Source organism: Salvelinus alpinus, chromosome 2, assembly GCF_045679555.1.
Source record: "Salvelinus alpinus chromosome 2, SLU_Salpinus.1, whole genome shotgun sequence".
Taxonomy (NCBI): domain Eukaryota; kingdom Metazoa; phylum Chordata; class Actinopteri; order Salmoniformes; family Salmonidae; genus Salvelinus; species Salvelinus alpinus.
In genome coordinates, this window is record NC_092087.1 from 128,209,546 (window position 1) to 128,235,629 (window position 26,084).

The following is a 26,084-nucleotide window of genomic DNA, read 5'->3' on the forward strand; positions in this document are numbered from 1 at the left end:
GAATTGAAAAATTGATTAAATATATTATTTTATTTTTACCCAATACCCCATAATCACAAAGTGAAAACATGTACAAGCTTCCTTTTTTTTTCACTCGGTCATTTAGGTTAGTATTGTATAGTAACTACAAAATTGTTGATCCATCCTCAGTTATATCCTGTCACAGCCATTAAACTCTGTTAGTGTTTTAAAGTTGCCATTGGCTCATGTTGAAATCCCTGAGCTGTTTCCTTCCTCTCCGGCAACTGAGTTAGGGAGGACAGCTGTATCTTTGTAGTGACTGGGTGTATTGATACATCATCCAAAGTGTAATTAATAACTTCACCATGCTCAAAGGCATATTCAATGTTTAAATGTTTTTATTAGTACCCATCTAACCGTAGGTGCCCTTCTTTGCGAGGCCTTGGAAAACCTCCCTGGTCTTTGTGGTTGAATCTGTGTTTAAAATGCACTGCTCGACTGAGGGACCTTACAGATAATTGTATATGTGAGGTACAGAGATGAGGTAGTCATTCAAAAATAATGTTAAACACTATTATTGCACACAGAGTGAGTCCATGCAACTTATTATGTGAATTGCTCGGTCCACCATTGGGGTGCCAGGAGGGCGAAGAAACCAGAGGTGGCAGAATGGAGTGCTCGAGTTGAGGTGTAAGGTTTGAGAATAGCCTGAAAGTAGGGAGGGACAGTTCCTCTTGCTGCTCCATAGGCAAGTAAAGGGGTCTTGAAGTGGATGCAAGCTTCTACTGGAAGCCAGTGGAGTGTGCGGAGGAGCGGTGTGACATGGGAGAACTTGGGAAGGTTGAACACCAGGCGAGCTGTGGCGTTCTGGATAAGTTGCAGGGGTTTGATAGCAAACGTAGGGAGTCCAGCCAACAGAGAGTTGCAGTAGTCCAGACGGGAGATGACAAGTGCCTGGATTAGAACCTTGGACTTGAATGGTGAACAAAGAATTTAGCAGTATGTTGCTGTTTACACCTCGGCTGCAACCATGAAGGAAGGGGTAGGCCTAATCTCCATGTATTGACTCTAGTTTACCAGCAGATGTCACTAGGACATTACTGTTCATGATTTGGTTTCATTCACACAGTTCATTGCTTTGAAAGATTTCCCTCAGAAATAAATACAACTCGTGTAGGTCAGTGATTTTCCTGCACCGGGGAGAGGCTGCCCCTAAGCGCTGGCCTAGGATCAGATTACCCCAACACAGTCTTAACCTTAACCTTAACAGCTTGAAAATTAAACATGGCCTGTATCAGCTCAGAGAGGAGACCAAATATGAAATAATTAAAATAATAATTAAAATATTGGCCAAATAAAACAGGGCTTAAGAGGCATCCAAATATTTGCAGGATCCAAAAGCACTCATTCAAGTAATGTAGGGCAAATAACAGTACCGATCAAGTGTCCATCGATAATAACCTTGTCATCTTTATGATGGAGTTGTGTCTCCATAAAACGCCTGAGAAGAGACTGCCCGAGAACGAATTTGATCACTTTTATGAGCATAGAAGTTTAAAGTGATATGGAGAACGAGAAATCAATTGTGAGTGTGACCATGCAAATCATAATGAGGACATTTAAATTTTATCATCCTGAATCCACTTTATGTTACCCTGCACTGAAACGATCTGAGATCCATTGAGATCTGTTGACAGACTGAAGATGAAACCACGTCCAGCACTCTTATCGAACACACGGCTGAGAGCTTGAGTCCGACCCATGCCCATTGTCTATGTCTGAAAAGTGGGCCACAGGTATTGCGTAACATGACTTCATTTGAGGGTGTGCTGTTCTGAGCTGGAGCTTTATGAAGCCATAGTCCTACATACAGGGCTATTATGTGTGTTGAGAAGGTCATATATCTAACATAGAGCCTAACACCCTATTCTAATCAAAAACAGACATTATTCAAATGTTGGAGTTACATCATTATTGTAATGTTGGTCAAACTACAAACTAGATCACATGAAAAGCTATTGGCTGTGTCCCAAATGGCATCCTGTCCCCTGTGTAGTGCACTACTTTTGACCCGGGCCCATAGGGCTCTTGTCAAAAGTTGTGCAGTATGTAGGGAATGGGGTGCCACTTGGAAGACAACCATTGTTATTTTCCATTGAACCAAATTGGCACAAAGTCCTATAGACGTTGGAACTTGGAATAAAATCCTAAAAGATTAAACCATATAACCAAGTCATATTTCCTGAAACATGCAACTGGTTCATTTATTCCACTTCTTATTGCTTGATCAGTTTGCCCCCTATTTTTTATTTATTTAACCTTTATTTAACTAGGCAAGTCAGTTAAGAACCAATTCTTATTTACAATGACGGCCTACCAAAAGGAAAAAGGCCTCGTGTGGGGACGAATGCTGGAATTAAAAATACAAATAAATTAAATAAAAATATAGGACAAAAAACACATCACGCCAAGAGAGACAGCACAACACTACATAAAGAGAGACCTAAAGACAACAACATAGCATTGCAGCAACACATGACAACACAGTATGGCAGCAACACAACATGGTAAGAGCACAAAACAGGGTACAAACATTATTGGGCACAGACAACAGCACAACGGGCAAGAAGGTAGAGACACCAATAGATCACGCAAAGCAGCCACAACTGTCAGTAAGAGTGTCCATGCTCGAATCTTTGAATGAAGAGATTGAGATAAAACTGTCCAGTTTGAGTGTTTGTTGCAGCCCGTTCCAGTCACTAGCTGCAGCCAACTGAAAATACGAGCGACCCAGGGATGTGTGTGCTTTGGGGACATTTAACAGAATGTGACTGGCAGAACGGGTGTTATATGTGGAGGGTGAGGGCTCCAGTAGATATTTTAGACAGGGGGGAGTGAGGCCTAAGAGGGATTTATAAATAAGCATCAACCAGTGCGTCTTGTGACGGGTATACAGAGATGACCAGTTTACAGAAGAATATAGAGTGCAGTGATGTGTCCTATAAGGAGCATTGGGGGCAAATCTGATGGCCAAATGGTAAAGAGCATCTAGTCACTAGAGAGCACCCTTACCTGCCGATCTATAAATTACGTCTCCGTAATCTAGCATGGGTAGGATGGTCATCTGAATCAGGGTTAGTTTGGCAGCTGGGGTGAAAAAAGGAACGATTACGATAGAGGAAACCAAGTCTAGATTTAACTTAAGCCTGCAGCTTTGATATGTGCTGAGAGAAGGACAGTGTACCGTCTAGTCATACTCCCAAGTACTTGTATGAGGCGACTAGCTCAAGCTCTAAACCCTCAGAGGTAGTAATAACACCTGTGGGGAGAGGGGCATTCTTCTTACCAAACCACATTACCTTTGTTTTGGAGGTGTTCAGAACAAGGTTAAGGGCAGAGAAAGCTTGTTGGACAAACAGTGTAGCTATTCTCTCCGCAAGGCAATCAAACAGGCTAAGTCTCAGTACAGAGACAAAATCGAGTCGCAATTCAACAGCTCAGACACAAGAGGTATGTGGCAGGGTCTACAGTCAATCACGGATTACAAAAAGAAAACCAGCCCCGTCGCGGACCAGGATGTCTTGCTCCCAGACAGGCTAAACAACTTTTTTGCCCGCTTTGAGGACAATACAGTGCCACTGACACGGCCCCCTACCAAAACCTGCGGGCTCTCCTTCACTGCAGCCGAGGTGAGTAAAACATTTAAACGTGTTAACCCTCGCAAGGCTGCAGGCCCAGACGGCATTCCCAGCCGCGTCCTCAGAGCATGCGCAGACCAGCTGGCTGGTGTGTTTACGGACATATTCAATCAATCCTTATCCCAGTCTGCTGTTCCCACATGCTTCAAGAGGGCCACCATTGTTCCTGTTCCCAAGAAAGCTAAGGTAACTGAGCTAAACGACTACCGCCCCGTAGCACTCACTTCCGTCATCATGAAGTGCTTTGAGAGACTAGTCAAGGACCATATCACCTCCACCCTACCGGACACCCTAGACCCACTCCAATTTGCTTACCGACCCAATAGGTCCACAGACGACGCAATCGCAACCACACTGCACACTGCCCTAACCCATCTGGACAAGAGGAATACCCATGTGAGAATGCTGTTCATCGATTACAGCTCAGCATTTAACACCATAGTACCCTCCAAACTCGTCATCAAGCTCGAGACCCTGGGTCTCGACCCCGCCCTGTGCAACTGGGTCCTGGACTTCCTGACGGGCCGCCCCCAGGTGGTGAGGGTAGGTAACAACATCTCCACCCCGCTGATCCTCAACACTGGGGCCCCACAAGGGTGCGTTCTGAGCCTTCTCCTGTACTCCCTGTTCACCCACGACTGCGTGGCCATGCACGCCTCCAACTCAATCATCAAGTTTGCGGATGACACTACAGTGGTAGGCTTGATTACCAACAACGACGAGACGGCCTACAGGGAGGAGGTGAGGGCCCTCGGAGTGTGGTGTCAGGAAAATAACCTCACACTCAACGTCAACAAAACAAAGGAGATGATTGTGGACTTCAGGAAACAGCAGAGGGAGCACCCCCCTATCCACATCGACGGGTCAGTAGTGGAGAAGGTGGAAAGTTTTAAGTTCCTCGGTGTACACATCACGGACAAACTGAATTGGTCCACCCACACAGACAGCGTTGTGAAGAAGGCGCAGCAGCGCCTCTTCAACCTCAGGAGGCTGAAGAAATTCGGCTTGTCACCAAAAGCACTCACAAACTTCTACAGATGCACAATCGAGAGCATCCTGTCGGGCTGTATCACCGCCTGGTACGGCAACTGCTCCGCCCACAACCGTAAGGCTCTCCAGAGGGTAGTGAGGTCTGCAGAACGCATCACCAGGGGCAAACTACCTGCCCTCCAGGACACCTACACCACCCGATGTCACAGGAAGGCCATAAAGATCATCAAGGACAACAACCACCCAAGCCACTGCCTGTTCACCCCGCTATCATCCAGAAGGCGAGGTCAGTACAGGTGCATCAAAGCAGGGACCGAGAGACTGAAAAACAGCTTCTATCTCAAGGCCATCAGACTGTTAAACAGCCACCACTAACATTTAGCGGCCGCTGCCAACATACTGACTCAACTCCAGCCACTTTAAAAATGGGAATTGATGGAAATTATGTAAAAATGTACCACTAGCCACTTTAAACAATGCCACTTAATACAATGTTTACATACCCTACATTACCCATCTCATATGTATATACTGTACTCTATATCATCTACTGCATCTTGCCATCTTTATGTAATACATGTACCACTAGCCACTTTAAACTATGCCACTTTATGTTTACATACCCTACAGTACTCATCTCATATGTATATACCGTACTCTATACCATCTACTGCATCTGCCATGCCGTTCTGTACCACCACTCATTCATATATCTTTATGTACATATTCTTTATCCCTTTACACTTGTGTGTGTGTGTAAGGTAGTAGTTGTGGAATCGTTAGGTTAGATTACTGTTGGTTATTACTGCATTGTCGGAACTAGAAGCACAAGCATTTCGCTACACTCGCATTAACATCTGCTAACCATGTGTATGTGACTAATAAAATTTGATTTGATTTGGATACTAAGAAAGCTTTGTTGTAGAGCGTTTAAGACTAAATCCAGGGAGGGGCCAGGTGAGTATAAGACTGTATCATCTGCATATAAATGGATGAGAGAGCTTGGGGCCTACTGCCTGTCAGTAGGGTACACCCTTGGTGACAGGCAGTGGCTGAGACATACACTGCACTCTTTGAGAGACGTAGTTAGCAAACCATGCCAAAGACCCCTCAGAGACACCAATACACCTTAGCCGGCCCACAAGAATGGAATGGTTTACCGTATCAAAAGCTTTGGCAGAGTCAATAAATAAAAATAGCAGCACAACATTGCTTAGAATCAAGGGCATTGGTGACATCATTGAGGACCTTTAAGGTTGCAGTGACACATCCATAACCTGAGCGGAAACCAGATTGCATACCAGAGAGAACATTATAGACAAAAAAGAGAATAGCCTGCAGGCTAAGTAAACGATTTGTGTCGGTTTATTATTATTTATTTAATTCCAATTAGACCTTGGTTTTTAAGAAATGCATTATTAGATCTTCTTTTTTTTTGTAGTCCTACATCTCTGTCATAAGGCCTATAACACTGTTATGGCCAAGTCAGGGCAAAGAGCTATGAACAGGCAGTCACTAGTCACTTTAAACAATGCCAATTTAAATAATGCCACTTTAATCATGTTTACATATCTTACATTTCTCATATAATATAATGTATTTTAAACCATCTATTGCACCTTGCCTATGCCGCTCCGCTATCGCTCATCCATTCCCCCCCCCCCCCCCCATATGTACATATTCTCATTCACCCCTTTTAGATTTGTGTGTATTAGGTAGTTGTTGGGTTACTGTTAGATTACTTGTTAGATATTACTGCACTGTCGGAATCAGAAGCACAAGCATTTCGCTACACTCGCATTAACATCTGCTAACCGTGTGTATGTGACAAATGCCATTTGATTGGATGGATGATGGACACAGTGTCTTCAAAAACCGTTATTTAGGCCAAGGTAAAATAACACAGACTACTCAGCAGGCTGCATAGTCGACTCGTGTAGCCCAATCTTTTAACGTGGTTTCAAACACTTTCTAGGGAAGAGAATAGTTCACATTTGAATAGAACCAGTGACAATGAAAGGGAGCGTGAACTCTGATGTGCTTGCTTTCACGCTTCTTGTTTCCTGCCCGCGTAGTTTGTGTGGCTGCATGTTTCCGTGGCAGCAACAAAAGTAGCTCGTCGTCGCACTGAGTGAGAAACTACAGCCAAAGGAAGAGCTCGTCGCATTTGCTTGCATTTTTTCACACCCTAAGAGAGGACACCGCAACATAAAGCTAAGCCTATGTAAAGAAGACTCGTATGTGCAGGAACACAGAAGCGTGAGGAAGAGCACATTTGAGCCAATTAGCCTACGCAAGGACGGACCTGACCCTCGCTTTTTTTAAATTAGATAAACCTCGTATTTATTTATTTTTGTTTTGAGAAAGCCGCAGTTAAAACAATTTGGCCGTTTTGTTACCGCCCACGTTTGAAAGCAACATCTGTTTGGCCGATTTTCAATCGAATTTCATGTATTTCGCTGAGGGCATTTCCTAGTTAGGTAACGTTACGGTTTTATGCTTTTCTTTACCCACGTCCTGTCCGGAATAAAAAAAGGAGAGGCTAGTTCTTTAACGCTGCTTGTGAGGAATTCCTAGTGAAAATTCCATTCGTTCCGATGAGACAAGACAACTCACAGTGGTCATCTGTTTTCAAGGCAATCCACATGCATTGCCAAATTCTGCGTTTTTATTAGCTAAAGCTTTGGCGGTCATAACTTGCTAGACAGGCTACATTGTAAAACAAGAAGAGACTTATCAAATAAGATGTTGCTCAAGGAGTACAGGATATGCATGCCGCTGACTGTTGAGGAGGTAAGTGTATACAAATGTTTGTGTACAATTGTAGCAGGTAGTTATCTATCATTTCCATTGTTTGATGTTTAAATTTGTCAAACAACATTCAACTTAACTTTCAGCTAACTTTCTCGTGCGAGAAGAGGAACAGATAGGAAGGGCTGGGTGGATGTAACATTTGAGATAATATATGTTTGTCTTGCAGTAAGCCAGCCTAACCTATCCACCCATAGCCTCACTTGTCACTCTATTTGAAAGTAAATGCCATGTTCACATGTCATAGGTGCCATGTGTGATGAACACACACACCAGATCTGCTTATTAGACTAAATTTAAGAAAAACGATAGACCGGAAGTAAATTCGACACTTATAATCTGCGATGAATATATAAACACCCACTTATGTTTTCAGCAAGCTAGAGGCAATTGACTCGAACTTTATATTAAATAGTATATGAGTTTAGAGGTCACTGGGCTACTGTTACTTATCAATGGCTTTGAGACGATACCACTGGATGGGGCTGTTGTAACTACCGTTTAGCGTATATCCTATTAGTGTATGGTGAATTCAAATCAATGAATCAATAATGATGACACAGTAATATTGCACCATAACCATAATCGTATAGGCCACTGTTATGAACTTTCTTAATAATAGGTTGCTATCATTTGTGGACTATTTTGTAGGCCTAATGCTGTTTTAGGTTGCTCTAGCATAATTCTGCTCCTGCTTGAGCACAGTTGGCACAATCTTTATTTAAAGGAATGAGCAGCACCTCCCCTAAGAATCTGTTTAGTTACACTTAATTCTCAGCCAGTCATCTGTGCATGCTTGTAGTTCTCGGTGAAAAGGGGGAATCATTCTTCTCTGATCAGTCAGTTTGTCCTCCATCTCACACCGTTGCCTAGATAATATAGTTCTAGGCCTGCATAGCTGTCATGCCCGTGACGTCTTCAATGTAAATTATGGTAATAACACCATATGGTGTTGTCACTCATGTTGATTGCATTTCTGCATTCCTCCTGCCTTCGTCCTTGCGACATTGTCCATTAGAAATGCGTGAGTGTTGCTCGGTTGTCTTAGAACACTGCTCTGGTCTTCTCCGAATTTCAACCCAGTTGAACACGGGACATAAAAACATGTACTTTCCATAAACTCCCTCAACATTTAATAACGAGCGTCAGCCAAAACGCTTTATTTGGTATCAGCAGTTTCGTAACAGAGGGAGAGGTTCATCGGTTCATTGACTGAGGGCTCAGTTTCTCTGTTTGGCATTAAGCAACACTTTTTGTCTTCCAGCGTGGGTTCAACTCAGCACCCAGTCAGTCATTTTGACCGAGAGTACGGTCAAAGTGAAGACGGTGACAGAATAGGTTTTTTTCATTGTGAGTCTTCGAAGTGATTTAAAAAGATGCATTTGTGTGTTTTCTCTTCGATGATCTATTTCTCACATCAGACACTAATAGCTTACTGACTAACATGCAAAATAGCGTCACTGAAGGCACTCAACGTATGAAGGAGTACCTATTCCTAATAGGCCATTAGGACACCGAGCAGCACAACTGTAAGATGTAAGGAAGTCACACATTTTTTATAATTGCTTCTGAACTTTGTGTGTGGCTCAATTAAACCTTGAGCCTCTAGTGAACTATGGTATGTAAGGGCAGAAAGAATATAAAGAGAGCTATGTTTGTCTCTTGAAGGTTTCTTGTCAGAGTCAACACATGTGAAGGAGTCATTGGAAGGGCACATAACGTTGTCAACAACGCGTGTCGACACCCATTGTCGCTAGCCTTCAGTTCTGGCATTGACTTGTCGTCGGGAAGATTGCTTTCTTTCCTTCTCTCATTCAAACAAATCGAGCTTATCATGACAACGCATTGAGTTGGGAGTCGTCCATGTCTCTGATAACATGAATGGCTGCTTCCTGGCCGGGGGAGGAAGTGTTCTCAGGCCAGATATCTTCTCTGGCCAAGTCTGTTTTGTCTGAAAACCCCAGGGCCACTGGCTTAATGAAGTGTGTGTGGTAATGGGGACATGCGAGGTCACCCCTCTCTTTGCATGGTCTCTTTCTGGGAAGTGATTGGCCTGGCTCCGGCCTTTAGTGACATGTTACCTCAGCGTAGTGCAGATGGTAACTCTGGAAATGTGGCAAATTATTACTGTGGAATTTTACAACTTGTTTTTACAGCATGTTTCTATTCATGAAAGCATGTACGTTCATGTGTTACTACTGTGGGTTGAAAATGTTTGGATAACGTATAAGAAAAGTTCTGTGAACTCTAACTCCTATCTTATCCCTCGCTGTATATCTTCACTTGACGAAGTCACCTTGTTCCACCCACACCAATCAGATCCTGTCATCCTTAGGCACAGATCTTGGATCAGCTTACCCACCCCAAATCCTAACCTTAACCAGTAGGGAGGAAATGCTAAATTGATCTTGGCTCATATTCTAGGCCGTTAATGTCATGCTTTGCCATTTACCATAGTAATTTATCAGCCACCACGCCTGTTTATTCCAGTCAGAGGATGGAACAGTAATTCATTTCAGAGGAAACAGACAGACTAATGAGCTATCTCTCAAGATGTCACTCCTCCCATCTAGGTCCTACAGATTTAAAAGGGTGATGATTCATCACTCTTACCTAGGGCAACATGCCTCATTTCCACCATTACTCAATACTTACTAATGTTGCAGATATGTGATACTAATGCATGTATGACCTTAGGCATTTTGGAAAATTCACAATAAGGTGTCGCTAAGGTTTCTCCAACCCAGTAATGGTAACTTGAATCATCAGGAAATAAGATAAACTGACCTCAGAGCAGTGTCTAGGGTCAACTTCCGCCTACTCCAGAAACGTGTTTTCTATGCATCCCAAACGGTATAGGGAATAGGATGTCATTTGCGATGCATTCACAGTGAACCGTTCAAACACACCGTGTGACCTCATAGCAGTCTGTTTCCTTTCCCTTTGTGAAGGTTTAAAAAAAACTGAGATGGGGGTTTTCTCTATCCCTTTTGGAAAAAAACCTAAATGAAATACGTTTTGCCGTGCTTGAAATTTCTCCGCTTTCCAGCTTCGGCTATAACTGGGGGGGATTATAACGCTGGTCTGACGTAAAAGCTTATAGTCCTACGGTTGTGGATGGTGTTCATTGCAAAGAAAAATAGAATCCAATTCCTTTTTCTGGTTTTGGGACATAAGCTCTTATTCTGTGTGAGTTGAAGTGGGTGAAGCCCAATTTTGTAACAACTGTCTATTTCTACACCCTTTATCACTGAGCCATCGCACTCTCTGGCAGATAACGTTATATCAGGTAGTGGAGTATGTGTTGAATTTGAATATGGATGGCTGCTAGCCATCGCAGGGAATGTACTCTATAGAAGTGGATGATAGAAGCTCATTTGTTTTCGTGTATGTTATGTTAGTTGATGAATGGTGATGTTCCCAGAACAGTGACGGAGAAAGCATCTGGGCCTATCAAAAAGTCAATTAGCGAAGTTCATGGTAACGTTGATGAAATTCTCGAGTGTCCCTTTTGAGAGGTCATCTACCTTTCCCGCTTTAGTGGCACGCGCGCACACACAATCGCTCACTCCGTCAGTGTTGTGGGTAGGGCTGTGTGATCAAACATCATCCACGTGTGTTAGCTTGTCTTCTGATGAATCATCATTCACAGTTATTTATGAAAGGGATTTACAGTTCAAACATTCAGTAAGTATGTGGCCCATGTGGGAATCAAACCTCAACTTCAGTTGCTAGCACTATGGTCCAACCATCAGAGCCAACGGAACCAATACATTCCCGCTACGGTATGCCCTAATGAACATGATCCTGGCTTAATTTGAACTAACGTCCCCTGAAATTAGCAGGGGGATTTCAGCTAGCTCCCATACGGTGTGTCAAACGCTGCTCTCCGTGCCCCATCTGCTGTCTACGTTGATTTAATCAGCCGCTCCTTTATCTGCCGTCTGAATTGGGATTTAGCCTCCCTCTCGGCAAGCTGCTGCTTTTGCCTGATTGCTGTCTTGTTCCAGCCTGGCGTAGAATACTACTCCCCTGGGCATTGCCAATCAGCCCTGTGCTGGTAACTAGCCACCAACAGTTGCGGTAATGTGAAACAGGTGTCATGTGTTCCATTGGTGCAATGTTACTGAACATTGCAAATTAAAAAGGGGTGTATTGTAGGCATACAGTATGTTTATACAGTTACCTCAAGGGACTACTTTGTCCAATGAGGCCCATGGGGGGGTTGTTAATGTCTGGAAAGTAGTTACGTGGCCTCAAGTTGCCTCATCATGAAGAGTCTCCCTCCACATCAAGTTTCTGTAAAGACTGTGTTAAACTAACTTTAAAGGCTCTTTAACTCGATGGCTTGCAATTGTTAGATCCCCCAACCCTGTTTCCATAACGCCGGGAGTTAATTTCACATCTTGCTGCGATGTTGCCGCTCCAGAGAGTCAGAGAGGGAGAAGGGCAGATAGAGAGGCATCGTATTGAAATGGAAGTCAGTCTCTTTCATGGCTGTCGTCGGTTTACGGCACAAACTAGAAAAATACTAATCCCGTGGGTGTTCACTGGCCGGGTGAGATGAGAATAGCGATATTGCGAGCATCACCAGGTGTTATCTAGCGTGTTCAGAAGTGTAAGAACCAAATTACCTCACTACTCAAAATAGGTTGTCTGTCTTTCTCGCTGGTTTTTGGGAGTGTGTCCTGAGGCTGTGTGTATCAAGCGTCTCAGAGTAGGAAAACTGATGGTCGTTTCCATGTAAAAGGATCCATGAGCACCAACACGTTTATAGGAGCATATCAAATTTGGTGTCAAATGAAAGCTAGAAGTCTACATTTTTCAACCATTTTCGTTCCTGAAAATTTGGAATAAGCAAAGGCTTTGATTTCTGCTCACACAGATGGAAAAGGGGTCTTAAGACTTATTCTAGTATATGGTTTTTAAGGTATTATACAGAACAAAAAATATGAAAGCAACAATTTAAAAGATTTTACTGAGTTGCAGTTCATAAAAGGAAATCAGTCAATTGAAATGCATACATTAGGCCTTTAATCTATGGATTACACATGACTGGGCAGGTGTGCAGCCATGGGTGGTCCTGGGAGGGCATAGGTCCACCCACTTGGGAGCCAGGTCCACCCACAGGGGAACCAGGCCCAGCCAATCAGTGATTCTGATTGGTCTGCGGTTGTGAGGCTTGTTGGATGTACTGCCAAATTCTCTAAAATGATGTTGGAGGTGGCTTATGGTAGAGAAATGAACATTCAATTCTCTGTTGGACGTTACTGCAGTCAGCATGCCAATTGCATGCTCCCCAATAACTTGAGACATTTGTGGCATTGTGTTGTGTGACAAAACTGAAGATTTTAAGAGTAGCTTTTTATTGTCCCCAGCACAAGGTGCACCGGTGTAGTGATCATGCTGTTTAATCAGCTTCTTGATATGCCAGACCTATAAAGTGGATGAATTATCTTGGCAAAGGAGAAATGCTCACTAACAGGGATTTGTGGACTAATTTGTGGACAAAATCGGAGCTATTTGTGCCTACGGAACATTTCTGCGATTTTTTTTTTATTTTCAGCTCATGTGTATATATTTTTGTTCAGTATAGAAATACATCAAAACTCAATGTTGAAGGCAGACTAATATCAACATTTTATATTTAATTTTGCAGAAATTGTTTGCTTTCTGTAAGTTAAGAAATATTGCCTAGTGTCTTGTCATTCTGTTTTCTAATCCCTCTCCCTCATGAGGGAGGATGATGAAAGTTCACAGACTTAACAGAAGTACCCATTAATTATAGTGTTTGTACTGATAAAAATGTTGTTTATGAATTATTAAGTGTTTGAAAACGCATCACTCCAAATCGGTAATAGTGACTGAAAAATGTGTAACAGAATGACTGCAATTGAATTAGCCACAATGGAGAAATCATAGTAGTCACAAACCATGTTTGCCGTAGAGTACAGTAGAGTAGTTTTGTAGAGGTGTGGGGAGGCTGCCTCACTGGGTGCCTGGAGAGATGTTGTTGTGGGGGGATAAGTGCCTTGCTCAAGGGCACAATGGCATCTTGGATTTGAACTGGACACCCTCCGGTTGCTGGCTCTGCTCTCTAATCGCTTGGCTACCTGCCTCCCCCTGTACTGGGCTGTGCAGTCCTGTACTCCACTGTGCTCTTCTGTGAAGTCTAAACTTATGAAACATAGATGTCTATGATTGGTGCAGATTTGGTCCAGTCTGGACCAACCACATTTGGTCTTGTTTGGGTCAGAGCTCATTAGAATAAGGAGGATATTGCATTTTTCTAACTTTTTTGTGTATATAATTAGGATACATCACCATGAAGAGAATGACATTCAAAATTATGCATTTCTGTTGAGTACAAATCAAGGACCCATGATGTCATTCTGTTTCCTGGTGTTGATCCACTTCACATCAATAGCCAAAAGAGATTTTATTTTTTCAAACTCAAGTTGTCATATCATAGCGGACACCCCATTCCTTCTGCAGACATCTTTGAATCTTAATTCGAATTAGATATTTAACAGAGTTTTGGGAAAACGTGGACACATAAAACAAAACTGAGGGGGATTGTATGTGTTTTAGTGACATTTTCAGTGGCAATTGTTAAAAACAGACTTCTGCATACAAGTGTATAGTTTGTTCAACTTTGTAACCAGTGGTTTTTCCTTGGCATACATTTTTAAAGTGAAAAAGTGAGTTTCAGCGTCACTCTGTTACCATGGAATTGCCTGGATTTTAAGATCAGTTTGGCCTTTAAGATCATAATGAATAAGATTACTTGGACAGGGGGGGGACCTGATCCTAGATCAGCACTCCTACTCTGAGACGCTTGACACACGCAGCGCCTGGTTTGAAATTGTCCATTTTAATAGTTAATTGTGGATATTCAATGTCGTGTTGATGATGAGGAAATGGACCTAACATTTTCCATGGGTGGATCGGTGCAAGACACAGTTGTCATCTGGTGTTCATGACAGTGTTGTGATTTGATAAGATTCTATTTGCTCCTCCAGCAGAAGTACCATCATGGCTTTTGATAGACTGTTATCCACGGATGAGGCCTCCTCTCATTCCCTTGATGGTGTGTGCGTGCGCGCGTAGCCTGCGGAAGGCTATTCCTTAAGGCCATTCCAGGGTGATCGTCACACGTTGCTGACAGTCACTCTCTCTTCCTTGGACAGAAGCCATTTCAATTAACTGGAGAGAGATCACACTCACACACACACTATCACGTATGTATGTGCTTCAGTTTATTTAGTAAATACTTTCTTAACACTTTTTCTTAACTGCGTTGTTGGTTAAGGGCTTGTAAGTAAACGTTTCCCTGTAATGAAAACCTGTTCTATTCTGCATGTGACAAATAAAAATGTATTTGATTCTCACAGATGCACATTCTTGTGGTTTCCCTACTCTGCCCATTCATCCTACTGTAGCTGTGGTCTGTCTTTAGCGTGTCCCTACTCTGCCCATTCATCCTACTGTAGCTGTGGTCTGTCTTTAGCGTTTCCCTACTCTGCCCATTCATCCTACAGTAGCTGTGGTCTGTCTTTAGCGTGTCCCTACTGCCCATTCATCCTACAGTAGCTGTGGTCTGTCTTTAGCGTTTCCCTACTCTGCCCATTCATCCTACAGTAGCTGTGGTCTGTCTTTAGCGTTTCCATTGCAGGTCTCCCTTTCACTCCAGCAGCCTTCCGTTTTCAGACTTTCATTTAAAAATGACTTTATTATCAACCCCAATACAAACATCACATCATTCATAATTCAGCACTCTTGTATTGACTGAAGACAATCAAGCAGTCAACCAAGTTGATATTTTACTTGACCTTAAATCACAGTCCACTTTGATTAGCCACCTGATTTCCTTGTAATTTTAAATGGGTCATACCATGCCCAATTTTATTATGTGTGCACCATGCTGAATTTTAACCACCAACTTTCCATTATGAATTATTGAGAAGAGTTTATAGGGGAGCTGGGAACTTAACAAGTAAACACAGACACACACACCCCACACAGGCACACAGGCACACACACACACACACACACACACACACACACAGGCTGAATCCGTTGCTTTGGGATTGAAATGAATAGAATATGAGAAGACAATACATGTATAAACATGTCCTCATTCTGAGAAATGTTGTCCCCAACCGGTAGCCATTGGCAGTGTAATTACAGCCACATCTTCAACGAGTATTTTGGACAGGAGGGATGGACCCTTTGTCTTGATGAGTTCATTTGGAGCTTCCATTTTGCCTCTCTGTTCTCTCGTTTTCTTTCTTGTTCTCGATCTCTCTTCTCGCTCATTTCTCTGCTTTTCTCCTGGTCTTTCTCTGCTTTTCTCCCGGTCTTTCTCTGCTTTTCTTTTAGGGCCGACCCCATTTAGTCGACTGGTCGATTGTTTGGTCGATAGACTGTTGGTCGACCAATATGAAAAAAAACAATCCATTGAGGAGGCCGAGACTCACCCGCGCGGATCGCACAGTCCAAGAAGAAGGGGAGTGTGGCTGTTATGCACAATGCATCTCTCTCTCGCTCCAGAATGCGCTCTCTCCCGCCAATTTTGGCACATTCACTGTTTCATAACTTCATTGTGTGAATTGTTTGATTGTTAGTGTCTTATCAATTCCCCATTCCATATCACCAGTAGTACATTTCATTTCTAATCTACAATGTTTGTTTGGTTACGGTCATTTCTGTTAATACATTCAATATATATTTATTCCAGTCTTTTACAGTTATCACGTTGTTTGCGGAGGGCACAACCTATGCTACAGCTGTGAGAAAAAAGTCTGGAGGGTGGGAGATGTTTGACGTAGTCACGTATTCACAGGCCCCAGATCGTCTGTAAACAACATCGTCTGGCCTCTCGAGCAGCAGATGGGTCTGGCAGAGTGGCCATTGAAGCATAATGTGAGAATGTTTCTCTGCACTCTGCTAGTGTGATGTTAACAGCTCTCATGGACTCTGAGACAGTGTGTGTGTGCGCGCGTGTGCCGTTGGTATGTGTTTACTTGTGTGTGTTCACATGCGTGTGCGTGCCTGTTCAAGTTTGGGCCTTGGTCAAAAGTAGTGCACTATATATGGAAAAGGGTGCGATTTGGGCCGTTGATCTCTGATCTCTGATCTGCTTCAAACCAATATGTAGGTGATATGCATTTGGACAGCAACAGTAGCTCAACCCACACCACAGACAGACGGGCTATAGATAGCTACTGTCTATGTCGCCTGGATCTGTTACCATCATCGCCGTCTCCATGGCAACCATCGGCCGTTTCCCATTCCCTGAATAGAAGTAGGATTACACAGTTTATCATTTAAGACCATTTCAGGGCTAACTTTCAAATGAGATATTTAATAGTCTTGCGTTCCCTAAAGGTCAGGATTTAGTAGGGAGCTCTACTCTCCAGTGGGGAGACTTGGATACAGTTTGACTAACTAGAGTGATGTCCATACCTACACTGTACCAGGTGGGATCATGGACGAGAAGAATGTTACTTATGGGTCGATTATTGTTCACATAAAGAGGTTTTTGGCTCCTTCGAATCGCGTTGTACAAAATATACATTTGTAAAAAAAAAAATAATAATTAAAAAATAAAAAATAAAAATGTATTTGTCAATATCCCCAAATACCCCACATGCTATCCAGTTTCATGATTGCCCAATGTGAATGTGTGCTTTTTAAAATAAAACAGTACGATTTAATTTGTTTTTTATTTTATTCGCGTCATCAGTTTGTGTTTGCTCTACGGGATGTTAGCGATAATATCATACTCCTAGCTCCATGATTTCCTACCCTTCCTAGAAAAGTCCTTGCATATCCAGTTCCACTTTCATTCCTTTCAAGTGACTGTAATCCCACAGTACCCCTGAGGCTGATAGGTAAAATGGACGTCGCCGCTGCAATCCCAAGTCCCTGGTTGTATGGCGTCGTTGCCGTGTTGTTGCCATGTCCTGGACCCCTCTCCTGATAGGAGGGCGTGTATAGGAGCTTGTTAGTGCCACTGCCTCCCTTCCCAGGAGGGGCCAGCGAACCATAGCATTGTGTGTGTGTGTGTGTGTGTGTGTGCACCGCATCTTCACCCAGTCCCTAATGTCTGTGACAGCAGAGTAGTAGATATTAGCTGGTGTCATGTCTTAATGTCTTACTCCACCCTCAACTGCTACTGCAAGTAGGCCATGATGGAAGTCTGCAATGAAATGCATTCATGCCACATCTAATCCTTTTTAAAAATATATATATATAACATTTTAACAGTGAATGTTTAGTAAAAATGCTTCCGGTCCAAAATATAGGCTACTTGTCACAAAACAAATGCCTGAGATTGGTTAGGACTAGAAATCGTTACCTCATTAGCTAAAAAGACGATGAATTGGGACTGTGTATATCTTCAAACCTCCTAAAATAATAGCTGTCTGAACAGATGGGAGCTACAGGGGACCACTCCCACTTATGCTTTTCACTCAGGCTTCCTACAGAGAAATCAAGCCAAATTGAGTCTTACAATAACATCAAAAGGCAAAAAGTTCTGCCTTTTACCCTCGCTCTCGCCCACCTACCGTGTAGCAATTAGCGTCACAGCAGTGGTACATTTTATTTAGCGCCGCCGCTACAAAGCCGCCCGGAGCTCGGTTGTTTAACAACTTTTGAGGACATTAGCATTTGATGTGCTTGGATGTTTGTTGGCTCTGGGGGTAGTTTGTCAGTGTAATTATTTCCATTGGCCAGCTTATGAATGTCCTGATTTGTTCGACGTAAAGATTGATGTATTTCGCTACACTGCCAAGTGTTTGGCTTAGATTCACTCACAAGGTCACGGGGTAAAGCACTGATCGAGATCTCGGTAGCTGTGATAGACGCTTGGAAGGACATTTGATACAGACTGGAAGGAGAATTGGAAATTAATGGCACTGGCTAAAATGATTACATTAGACAGTCCCTATCTTTCCCATTCATTTGAGATTGAGAGAGATATATATATATATATATATATAGCTGGGACATGTACTAAATACCCACATGGACTAAATACCCACCTTTTTAAGGTCTGGACATGTTTTGTCAAACTGATTTTGGAGTGGACTATCCCATTAACTTAGCTGTGGTTCATTCTGTTAGCTTTAGGAAAACAAATGGATTGTAACTTAGGAACGTTAACATCATCCTCTTTCCTACATCCGTCCTGTCAGCCTAATCAAATGGAGCTAATAGACTGTTAGTCTTATCTTAATTACTCCATAGCCAGGGTCACTGCATAGCCTGTGTGTGTGTTTTCATGCTTGTCAGTCCATGTCCTCTCTAGCTGACTCTGTTGAATCCTGGTCTGATTGGGAGTGTGATTCAGAGGATTAGGGAGTGAAAACGCCTGCTAAGATTTATTGACTGAGCGGGGGGGGAGTCAGAGAGAGAGGGAGCAGGGCCTGTTTATTTATTCAGAAGAGGGGGATAGAGGTATCGCTAAGAAAGGTTAACTTTCAACTCTGCGGTGATCCTCCCCTTTTTATTAGGATCCCCATTAGCTGTTGCGAAAGCGGCAGCTGCTCGTGCTGGGGTCCACACAAACCATGGAGCAGGACATAATACAGAACATCAATCGACAAGGACTGAACTACACACATTTAACAATGGCACGCGTGGCCTACACGTCAATACATGTACACAAACTATCTAGGTGAAATAGGGGAGAGGCGTTGTGCCGTGAGGTGTTGCTTTAGCTGTTCGCTTAGAACCAGGTATGCCGTTCATTTGAGCAAAATGAGATGAAAGGGAGACTCGTCCGAGCCAGAACGGCCCATAGGACCGGCGCATATCTCCTGTTTCTGTAGCATGAGGCAGCTTGATGTACAAGGACACCCCCCGGAGAGGAGATCAGTCTTCTATTGAGAGTGGGTTGTGTGATTGTAATATATCAAGACCTTGATTGGTTCAAGGATGTGTGTTAGTGCCATGTCAAAGTCTTTACAAAACCTTAATAAAGGCTGCCTTTTCTATAAAGTGGTACCTAATTGTCTCAAGTATTGACTGAGGCAGTTACTTTCTGGTGGCTTAGCTTTGAAATGGAACGGAACGATGTCATTCCCTTGAAAGGCTTGGTAATCAAGTTCCCATGGTAATGAAGCCAACAAAAAAAAGTGGCCTTGGGCGAATGTTTCCAGGAATTGGTCCGTGTACAGCTGGCATTTCAGAGACATTAATAACTTGCGTGAGTGTGTGTGTGCGTGTTCTAACGAAGAAGAAGAGGGCGGACTGTGTCTTATGTGGTCACGCTTGTTTGGGTTTGGTGGATCCTTGTTGGTTCGTAGAGGATGGATGCATAGGCAGCAACGAACACACATTGTAGGGGAGAGGGGGGGGGGAAGTTGAGCCTCCCTTGTTTCTAGGAATAAATACACAAAATGTATCATTTGACCAAATATTTTGCAAGAGTTAATAATTTCATGGAGTCAGTGAAGGATCAAACCACATGGGAAAAGTGGCAAGGAAGTTGAGTCTCCAAAAATATTTAAGATTGTTCTATAAATCATTTAGGGTCTCTATAAGCTTACATATGAGGTCTTAAACCTAGCATGAAAGTGCATCCTTGTGGCTGTGTGTGCTAATATAGTCAGAATGTTTGCCTTGGGCTTGGTTGAGCAAATGTAATTGTTTTCTTCCCAGGTGTAATGCCTACCATTATCTCTGGGATATGAGGCAACAACAGGGCCACTTTTAACAATTCAACACAGGTATTAATACCTAACAAACACTTTGTACTTTCTAAAAACACTTTTAACATGTTAAAAGTTTTTTTTTTAAAGTACAAAGTGTTTGTTAGGTATTAATACCTATGTTAAAAGATGTTTACATTTATTAAAAGACAAAAAAGTGATTGTAATTGTGTTGAATTGTGTTTGGGAAATAAAGCTAAACATTTTAAAAACGTAGTGGTAATATTTCATTTAGTCCCACGGCTCAGCTTTTTAATTGTTTCATTTAACTAGGCATTGTCAGTTTAGAAAAGTTCTTATTTACAACGATGGCCTAACCCCGGCCAAACCCTAACCCGGACGACACTGCGCCAATTGTGCGCCGCCCTATGGGACTCCCGGTCACAGCTGGATGTGATGCAGCCTAATATATGTTATTATATGACAAGTGCTGGGCTGGCTGACTGCGGGTTTAATTCCTCAGTGGGACACCCCACCAGAATGTGATCTAATAAACTAGTCTTGATATACCATTGTATTGACACAACATGATGACTTATCAAACATTGATTATTCGGTGCGGTTTCCCGGTGCTCTCTGACCCCCAAATGTATCGTTTTTGGACAATTTATTCCCTGCTGGGAGACGCTGGTATTTAAAGCTGTTAGGGGTTCGTTCCTTACATCCTTCCTTGTCAATCATTGGTTCATTGGTGAAATTAGCATTATGACAATATCTTCAATTAAATCATTCAAAAACCTTTATTAATGCAATTGCAGACAGAAGTTGACAAACGGGAACATAGCACGCATGTTTCTGAGTAAGTTCCGCATCGTACAAAAGGTCTCAAGTAGTTTTATTAAACCGAAGTCCCGCCTTAGTGATGTCACTGACTACGCCATTACCTTTTTACTCCCGAGACCAAAACCCTGCATCCATGGCGATACAAACATAAACACTGAAACTCTATCTAAAAGCATGGCAATAATTGTCCCCTCCCCAAAGTAGATTTACTGTGGAATGTCTGAGTAGTCTCTTATCTCCCACACTCCCCTGCAGAGTTCTGTCTTCATCACACGTTGAGTGAGTGAATGAGAAAACATTTGTGGAACAATTCTAAAACTCTATAATGAATATATATATATTGTTCATCTGTAGTCTAGGACCCTATAAATGTAAGGAGGGAGGGATCTTATAACCCCTCCCCTTTTATTAATATAACATAAGCATAATCAATTATTCTAATACATCAAACATTTGTACAGCCCCAAATCATGACCGCTAGGTGAATCCTGACAAAGCCCTTGGCTCCCTGCCCAGCATGCTCTGGGGGTGTTGACCCCTCCCCTTTCTGCTTGATCACAGCCCAGCTCTCCACTGTGTGAGCGTTGTCGTGACTACCTCAGTGAGAGGCTAGCTAGCCTCCCTCCCAGACTCTCTCTCCGTGCTGCAGATGTCAGCTGGGTCTCGCCACCACCCCATCATCATCATCATCAACCCCCCCACCTGCTTTGTGGCAAGTGTGTGTGGGCAGTGGGTGCACACACAGGCACGCACATATACATGCACGGACACACCTGCTTCCATTGTCAGACACACACACACACACACAGGGCTGTAATTATGATCCAATGGAGGAGCTGGGACACATCTCCCACTGCCCACTTCACTCCCTCTTAATAGGGGTTGCAAGGTGGCATTGGGTACACAGCTGTGGAGCCCACCAACACCCTCAGCCCTCCAACTGAGCCCCCACACCCATTTGGCATGTACAGAGGAGCTAACCCACCCACTCTCCTCTTCATTTTGTGTGGCTGCTAGACATCCCCAATGGATCTCAGCCATTAGGCACTCTGCAGAAGAGTAGGTAGAAGATTACCCTGGTCTGATCCTTGTGTATAATCCTTATGGTTCAGATGTAAGCACTTTTTATGGATTCTGATCTACCAAGCATCAATGCCCATGTCTCTGTGTTCTGCAGTATGCCTGTGTGTCTGGGATGTGTGTCTATTTAAACCTGGCAAAATAAAACTCATGAGTCAGCACTATAGAAAACATCCCCTATGATCAATGGCCTGCTTTAGAGGATCTCATCCTTTGTCAATATTTACTACACTTTCCTATTGTCTCTGTCGTAGTGTGTGTTTTCTGTGTGTTTGTGTGTGTGTGTGTTTGTGCTGGCTCCTTTGAACTCATCCTCAACTTTGCCCGTCTCCGATTTATCAGTCCTGACTTCCTGTCTGTTCTGTTCTGTCTGTCCCCGTCTTGTTCTTGGAAGTTGTTGCTGTCAGAGGAAACGAGAGAGGGAGACCGGGAGAGCGAGAGGCGATTGAGAGTGGGAGAGGGAGCGTTTTCCCTTTCATGTCAATGAAGTATATTCAATTGAGTGTGAGAGACTGAGGGAAAGAGAGAGAGCGAGAGAAAGGTCGCAAAATCTCTAAGAGCGTTACAAAACCCCACAAAGCGCATCCAGACCAGCTCAAATGGAGACAGACAGAGAAGGAGAGACTGACTGACAAAGAAAGCTCAGAGAGAGAGAGAGCTCAGGGTTTTGACTGGTGACTTCATAACTGCCGGGTTCTTCTCTGCCTGGCCGGTTTCCAAGCCAGGAATGTTTTGCTTGGTAATTAATAAGAGCTGGCTTGCTCTCCAAACAGACTCTTCCCCCGCTTCCTTCCCCTGCGAACGCCGTGACGCCATCACTCACGAGCCCGTCCAAGAAACACATGCTCTCCCACACACACACATACACACAGGGATTGTGGACAAGCGTGGGGCGTTCCTCTCATGTGGTTCAGTTTGGGTTTTGACGTCAGAGACAAACGAGACTGGACTGAAAGTTATATCTTTTTTTTTCTCCAAAAAGCCCTTTGAGCCGTGTGTGCGTACTTGGAGGGTTTCTGTGTGTTTTTTGGCTGGTTTGAGTTGAAGGGGAATTTTTGTGAGGGCCAGAGGATATTGTACTGGCGTGACTGAATGAGGGAATTGTGAATCCCTCGCCTTTTAAATGCCAACGCGGTCAGTTTGTGTAAGGCCCAGCTGTTGTTTGCGTAGACTTAACCTAATGTTGAAAACGTGTGTGTGCATGCCTGCACACTTAGGGTGTGTGTGTGTGCATGCCTGCACACTTAGGGTGTGTGTGCATGCCTGCACACTTAGGGTGTGTGTGTTCTTGGATTTGTGTGTATGTGCGTCTGTCCCTTACCCGGTCAAGATGTGTGAAGCACATTTGGCTCTGTGTTTGCGATCGATGACGCAAGCCCCAGTTTAGGAAGTGGGAACTGGAGCTGTGAGGAGAGCCTTATGTTACTAGTGGACTTAGTTTTTGTGCTCCTCTACTGCGTGACTTGGCTGTTCCAAAGGGAGTTTGTTGTTGCTGATGGTGAACAAATAGGAGAGGATGCACTGAAGGTGGAGTCTGCCTGTGTGTGTCTGCCTGCGTGTGTGCCTGCATGTGTGTCTGCCTGCATGTGTGTGTGTCTGCCTGCATGTGTGTGTGCCTGCCTGTGTGTGTGTGTGTGTGTGTGTCCAGTGTGTGTGTGTGTCTGCCTGCCTGTGTGTGTGTGTGTCTGCGTGTGTTTGTCTGCCTGTGTGTGTGTGTTTGTCTGTGTGCCCATTCATTCCACTCTTTAATACTTTCCATTATTGTTGGCCGAAGGCCCTACAACAGCTACTGTAACTGTAACCAGGCCTCTCCTGTCACCTTGTTTACCACTGGGAAGGGAACCAGGTCTACGTTCCAAATGGCACCCTATTCCGTGTATATAGTGCGCTACTTTTGAACTAGGGCCCACTAAGGCTCTGGTCAAATGTAGCGCATTAAATAAGGAATAGGGTGCCATTTGGGACGCAACCCAGGACTAGACGACCAAGGCCATGTAAAACACCATCGACACAACGTACACAGACGAGCAACACCAAGGCCAGACTTACGTCTACCTCAGAAGTCCACGTACTCTGTATCTCTTGGCTTATAGGCTCAATTTCAGAGTGAAGGGTACAGTTGGCCTGTTTTTAACGATGAACAGGTTTGCGAGCAAGTCTTTGAAACGGTTAGCAGGCGATGTTATTGTTAACACACCTCATATTGAGTGAACGTCAGACCATGACGTTACAAAAACGTTGTCGTTTTTTGGATACCAGTTGGTTGCTTACAATGGTGGGAGTGGTAAGAATTTACTGTGGTCCATGACTTTATTCACCATTCAGTGCTATATCAACGGTTCAGCGATATGATGTAGGTGCACAAAGTAAACGGCATAGTGGGTGAATTTTCGCAACAACTAAGAGCGTTGAAGCGCGAGGCTAAACTTCTCTGCTGTTTTGGTCCTGTGCGCAGATACTGTGTGACTGTGTGAGAACGAAGTCTTGCATCTTGCTCGTCACAATATCTGCGGTGCTGCTCGTGGTAAAGTCATGAGTCTACCTTTTTTAAATTATAGTACCATTGTCCGTTTGTTTTCACGCTCGAGGCTTTAACATCAATCATTGGGCAAACATAAGTGGTCATGCAGCTTTGTTTCAAATCTGGCCATCAAACAGAACTCCCATATAGCCTATCTGTTTGTGCTAGCGCAGCATGGCTAGCCTCCTTTTGAAGCTCTATTTGTTTTAGCTTTATGACACATCATAAAGCACTGAATTGGCACTCCATCATGGAAAATCAGCAGCGGGCACATGTGCAGACTGCTTTAAACATCTGTCTGCCTCTGTCTCACCCACTTTAGCTTACCCTTACACTTTGGGTGGATGGAGAAAAAAAATATCTGGCCCTGTGTTAGTGGTAACTTTTCCTTACTTCCTTTCTCAGTATGGTTGCCATTTTGTTTTCAAATTACTTTTTTCTTCTCCACTGTAAACCCAGGTAGCTCTGAAGTTGGGCCTGTGCTGGATTTAAGAAGCATTAAATGTACGTTTTTCGTCCTAAATAAACATTGACCTTTTATATCCAGCGGTAATACATCATTGACACGCCACAGCGATAGTGATGCGCGAGTTGACTCATAACCCGAAGTGGCCCCGGTTATATCCGCGGGGCGGGCGGGTTTAGGGTAACGAAATATTGTGTGGATGAAGGGCTGGCGGGTGGCGGACGGGTTGAATAAAGAGAAAGCGATGCATGAAAAAATGTCTTATTCTTGTGGCTACGTTGAGGTTTTTCTTTCATTATGTTTATCTGCCCTTAGTGCGTAAGCCTAAACGTTAGGGCCTGACTGTACGCGGGTCGACTGAAACCTGACACAGTGGACGCTACTCTGTGACCCAAAAGAAACAAAGACAAAAGTAGGCAATCATAGCCTCAAAGCTGGACAGTGGGTACTTTGATTTTCTAAACATTGTTATATTCTATTCATTTTCTATGCCTTTTTTTTGTTGCATCCGATTTTTTTCATATGCTGCGTTAGGCTACTAGCCAACACAGGCAGTCTGCCTAAAAGAGGTCCGTTTACTGTTTCACATGTTTCGTTTCAGCAAAACGCTGAACATGTCCTTGTGGAAATGTGTCAGTTTGGAAGACCAGAGCCCGCTTGCTCTGTTCAATAAGCCTTTTCAAGTGAAAAGGCCCAAATGCTTAAGAAAAACGTCATTGTTAAATCAAATGTTCAAGGACAAAGTAGCCTAATTGTACAGTACATTTTTCACAAAAGCATGCGATTTAGATGCTTGTTAGACTTTATTTTCACAAAAACTTGCGCACGGTGTCAATTTAGGCTATTGTTTGATTATTTTTTTTGTCTAAGCAAAACATTAGGCTACTGTTCCAATAGGCCTAAATATTTAATGAATAAATGTCGAAGATAAACGTCATTGTTCAATAAATGTTCAAGACAGAAAAAAAGGGAAACGGTACATTTAGGGTCGGGTGCGGTCCTCAGATGTTGACACTTCATCACACATCTAGTCGGGCAGTTGAGGATGGGTT

General features: G+C 43.4%; 1 protein-coding gene across 1 annotated transcript in view; it reads left to right on the forward strand.

The window, feature by feature from the left end:
• The first annotated feature begins 6,655 nt into the window (after window positions 1–6,655).
• Window positions 6,656–26,084, forward strand: part of LOC139568724 (cytoplasmic phosphatidylinositol transfer protein 1-like) — an 85,415-nt gene continuing 65,986 nt past the window's right edge. Inside the window, exon 1 of the mRNA XM_071390757.1 lies at window positions 6,656–7,442. Coding sequence (XP_071246858.1) covers window positions 7,395–7,442 — 48 coding nt within the window. The 5' untranslated portion in view covers window positions 6,656–7,394. The remainder of the gene's footprint in view (window positions 7,443–26,084) is intronic.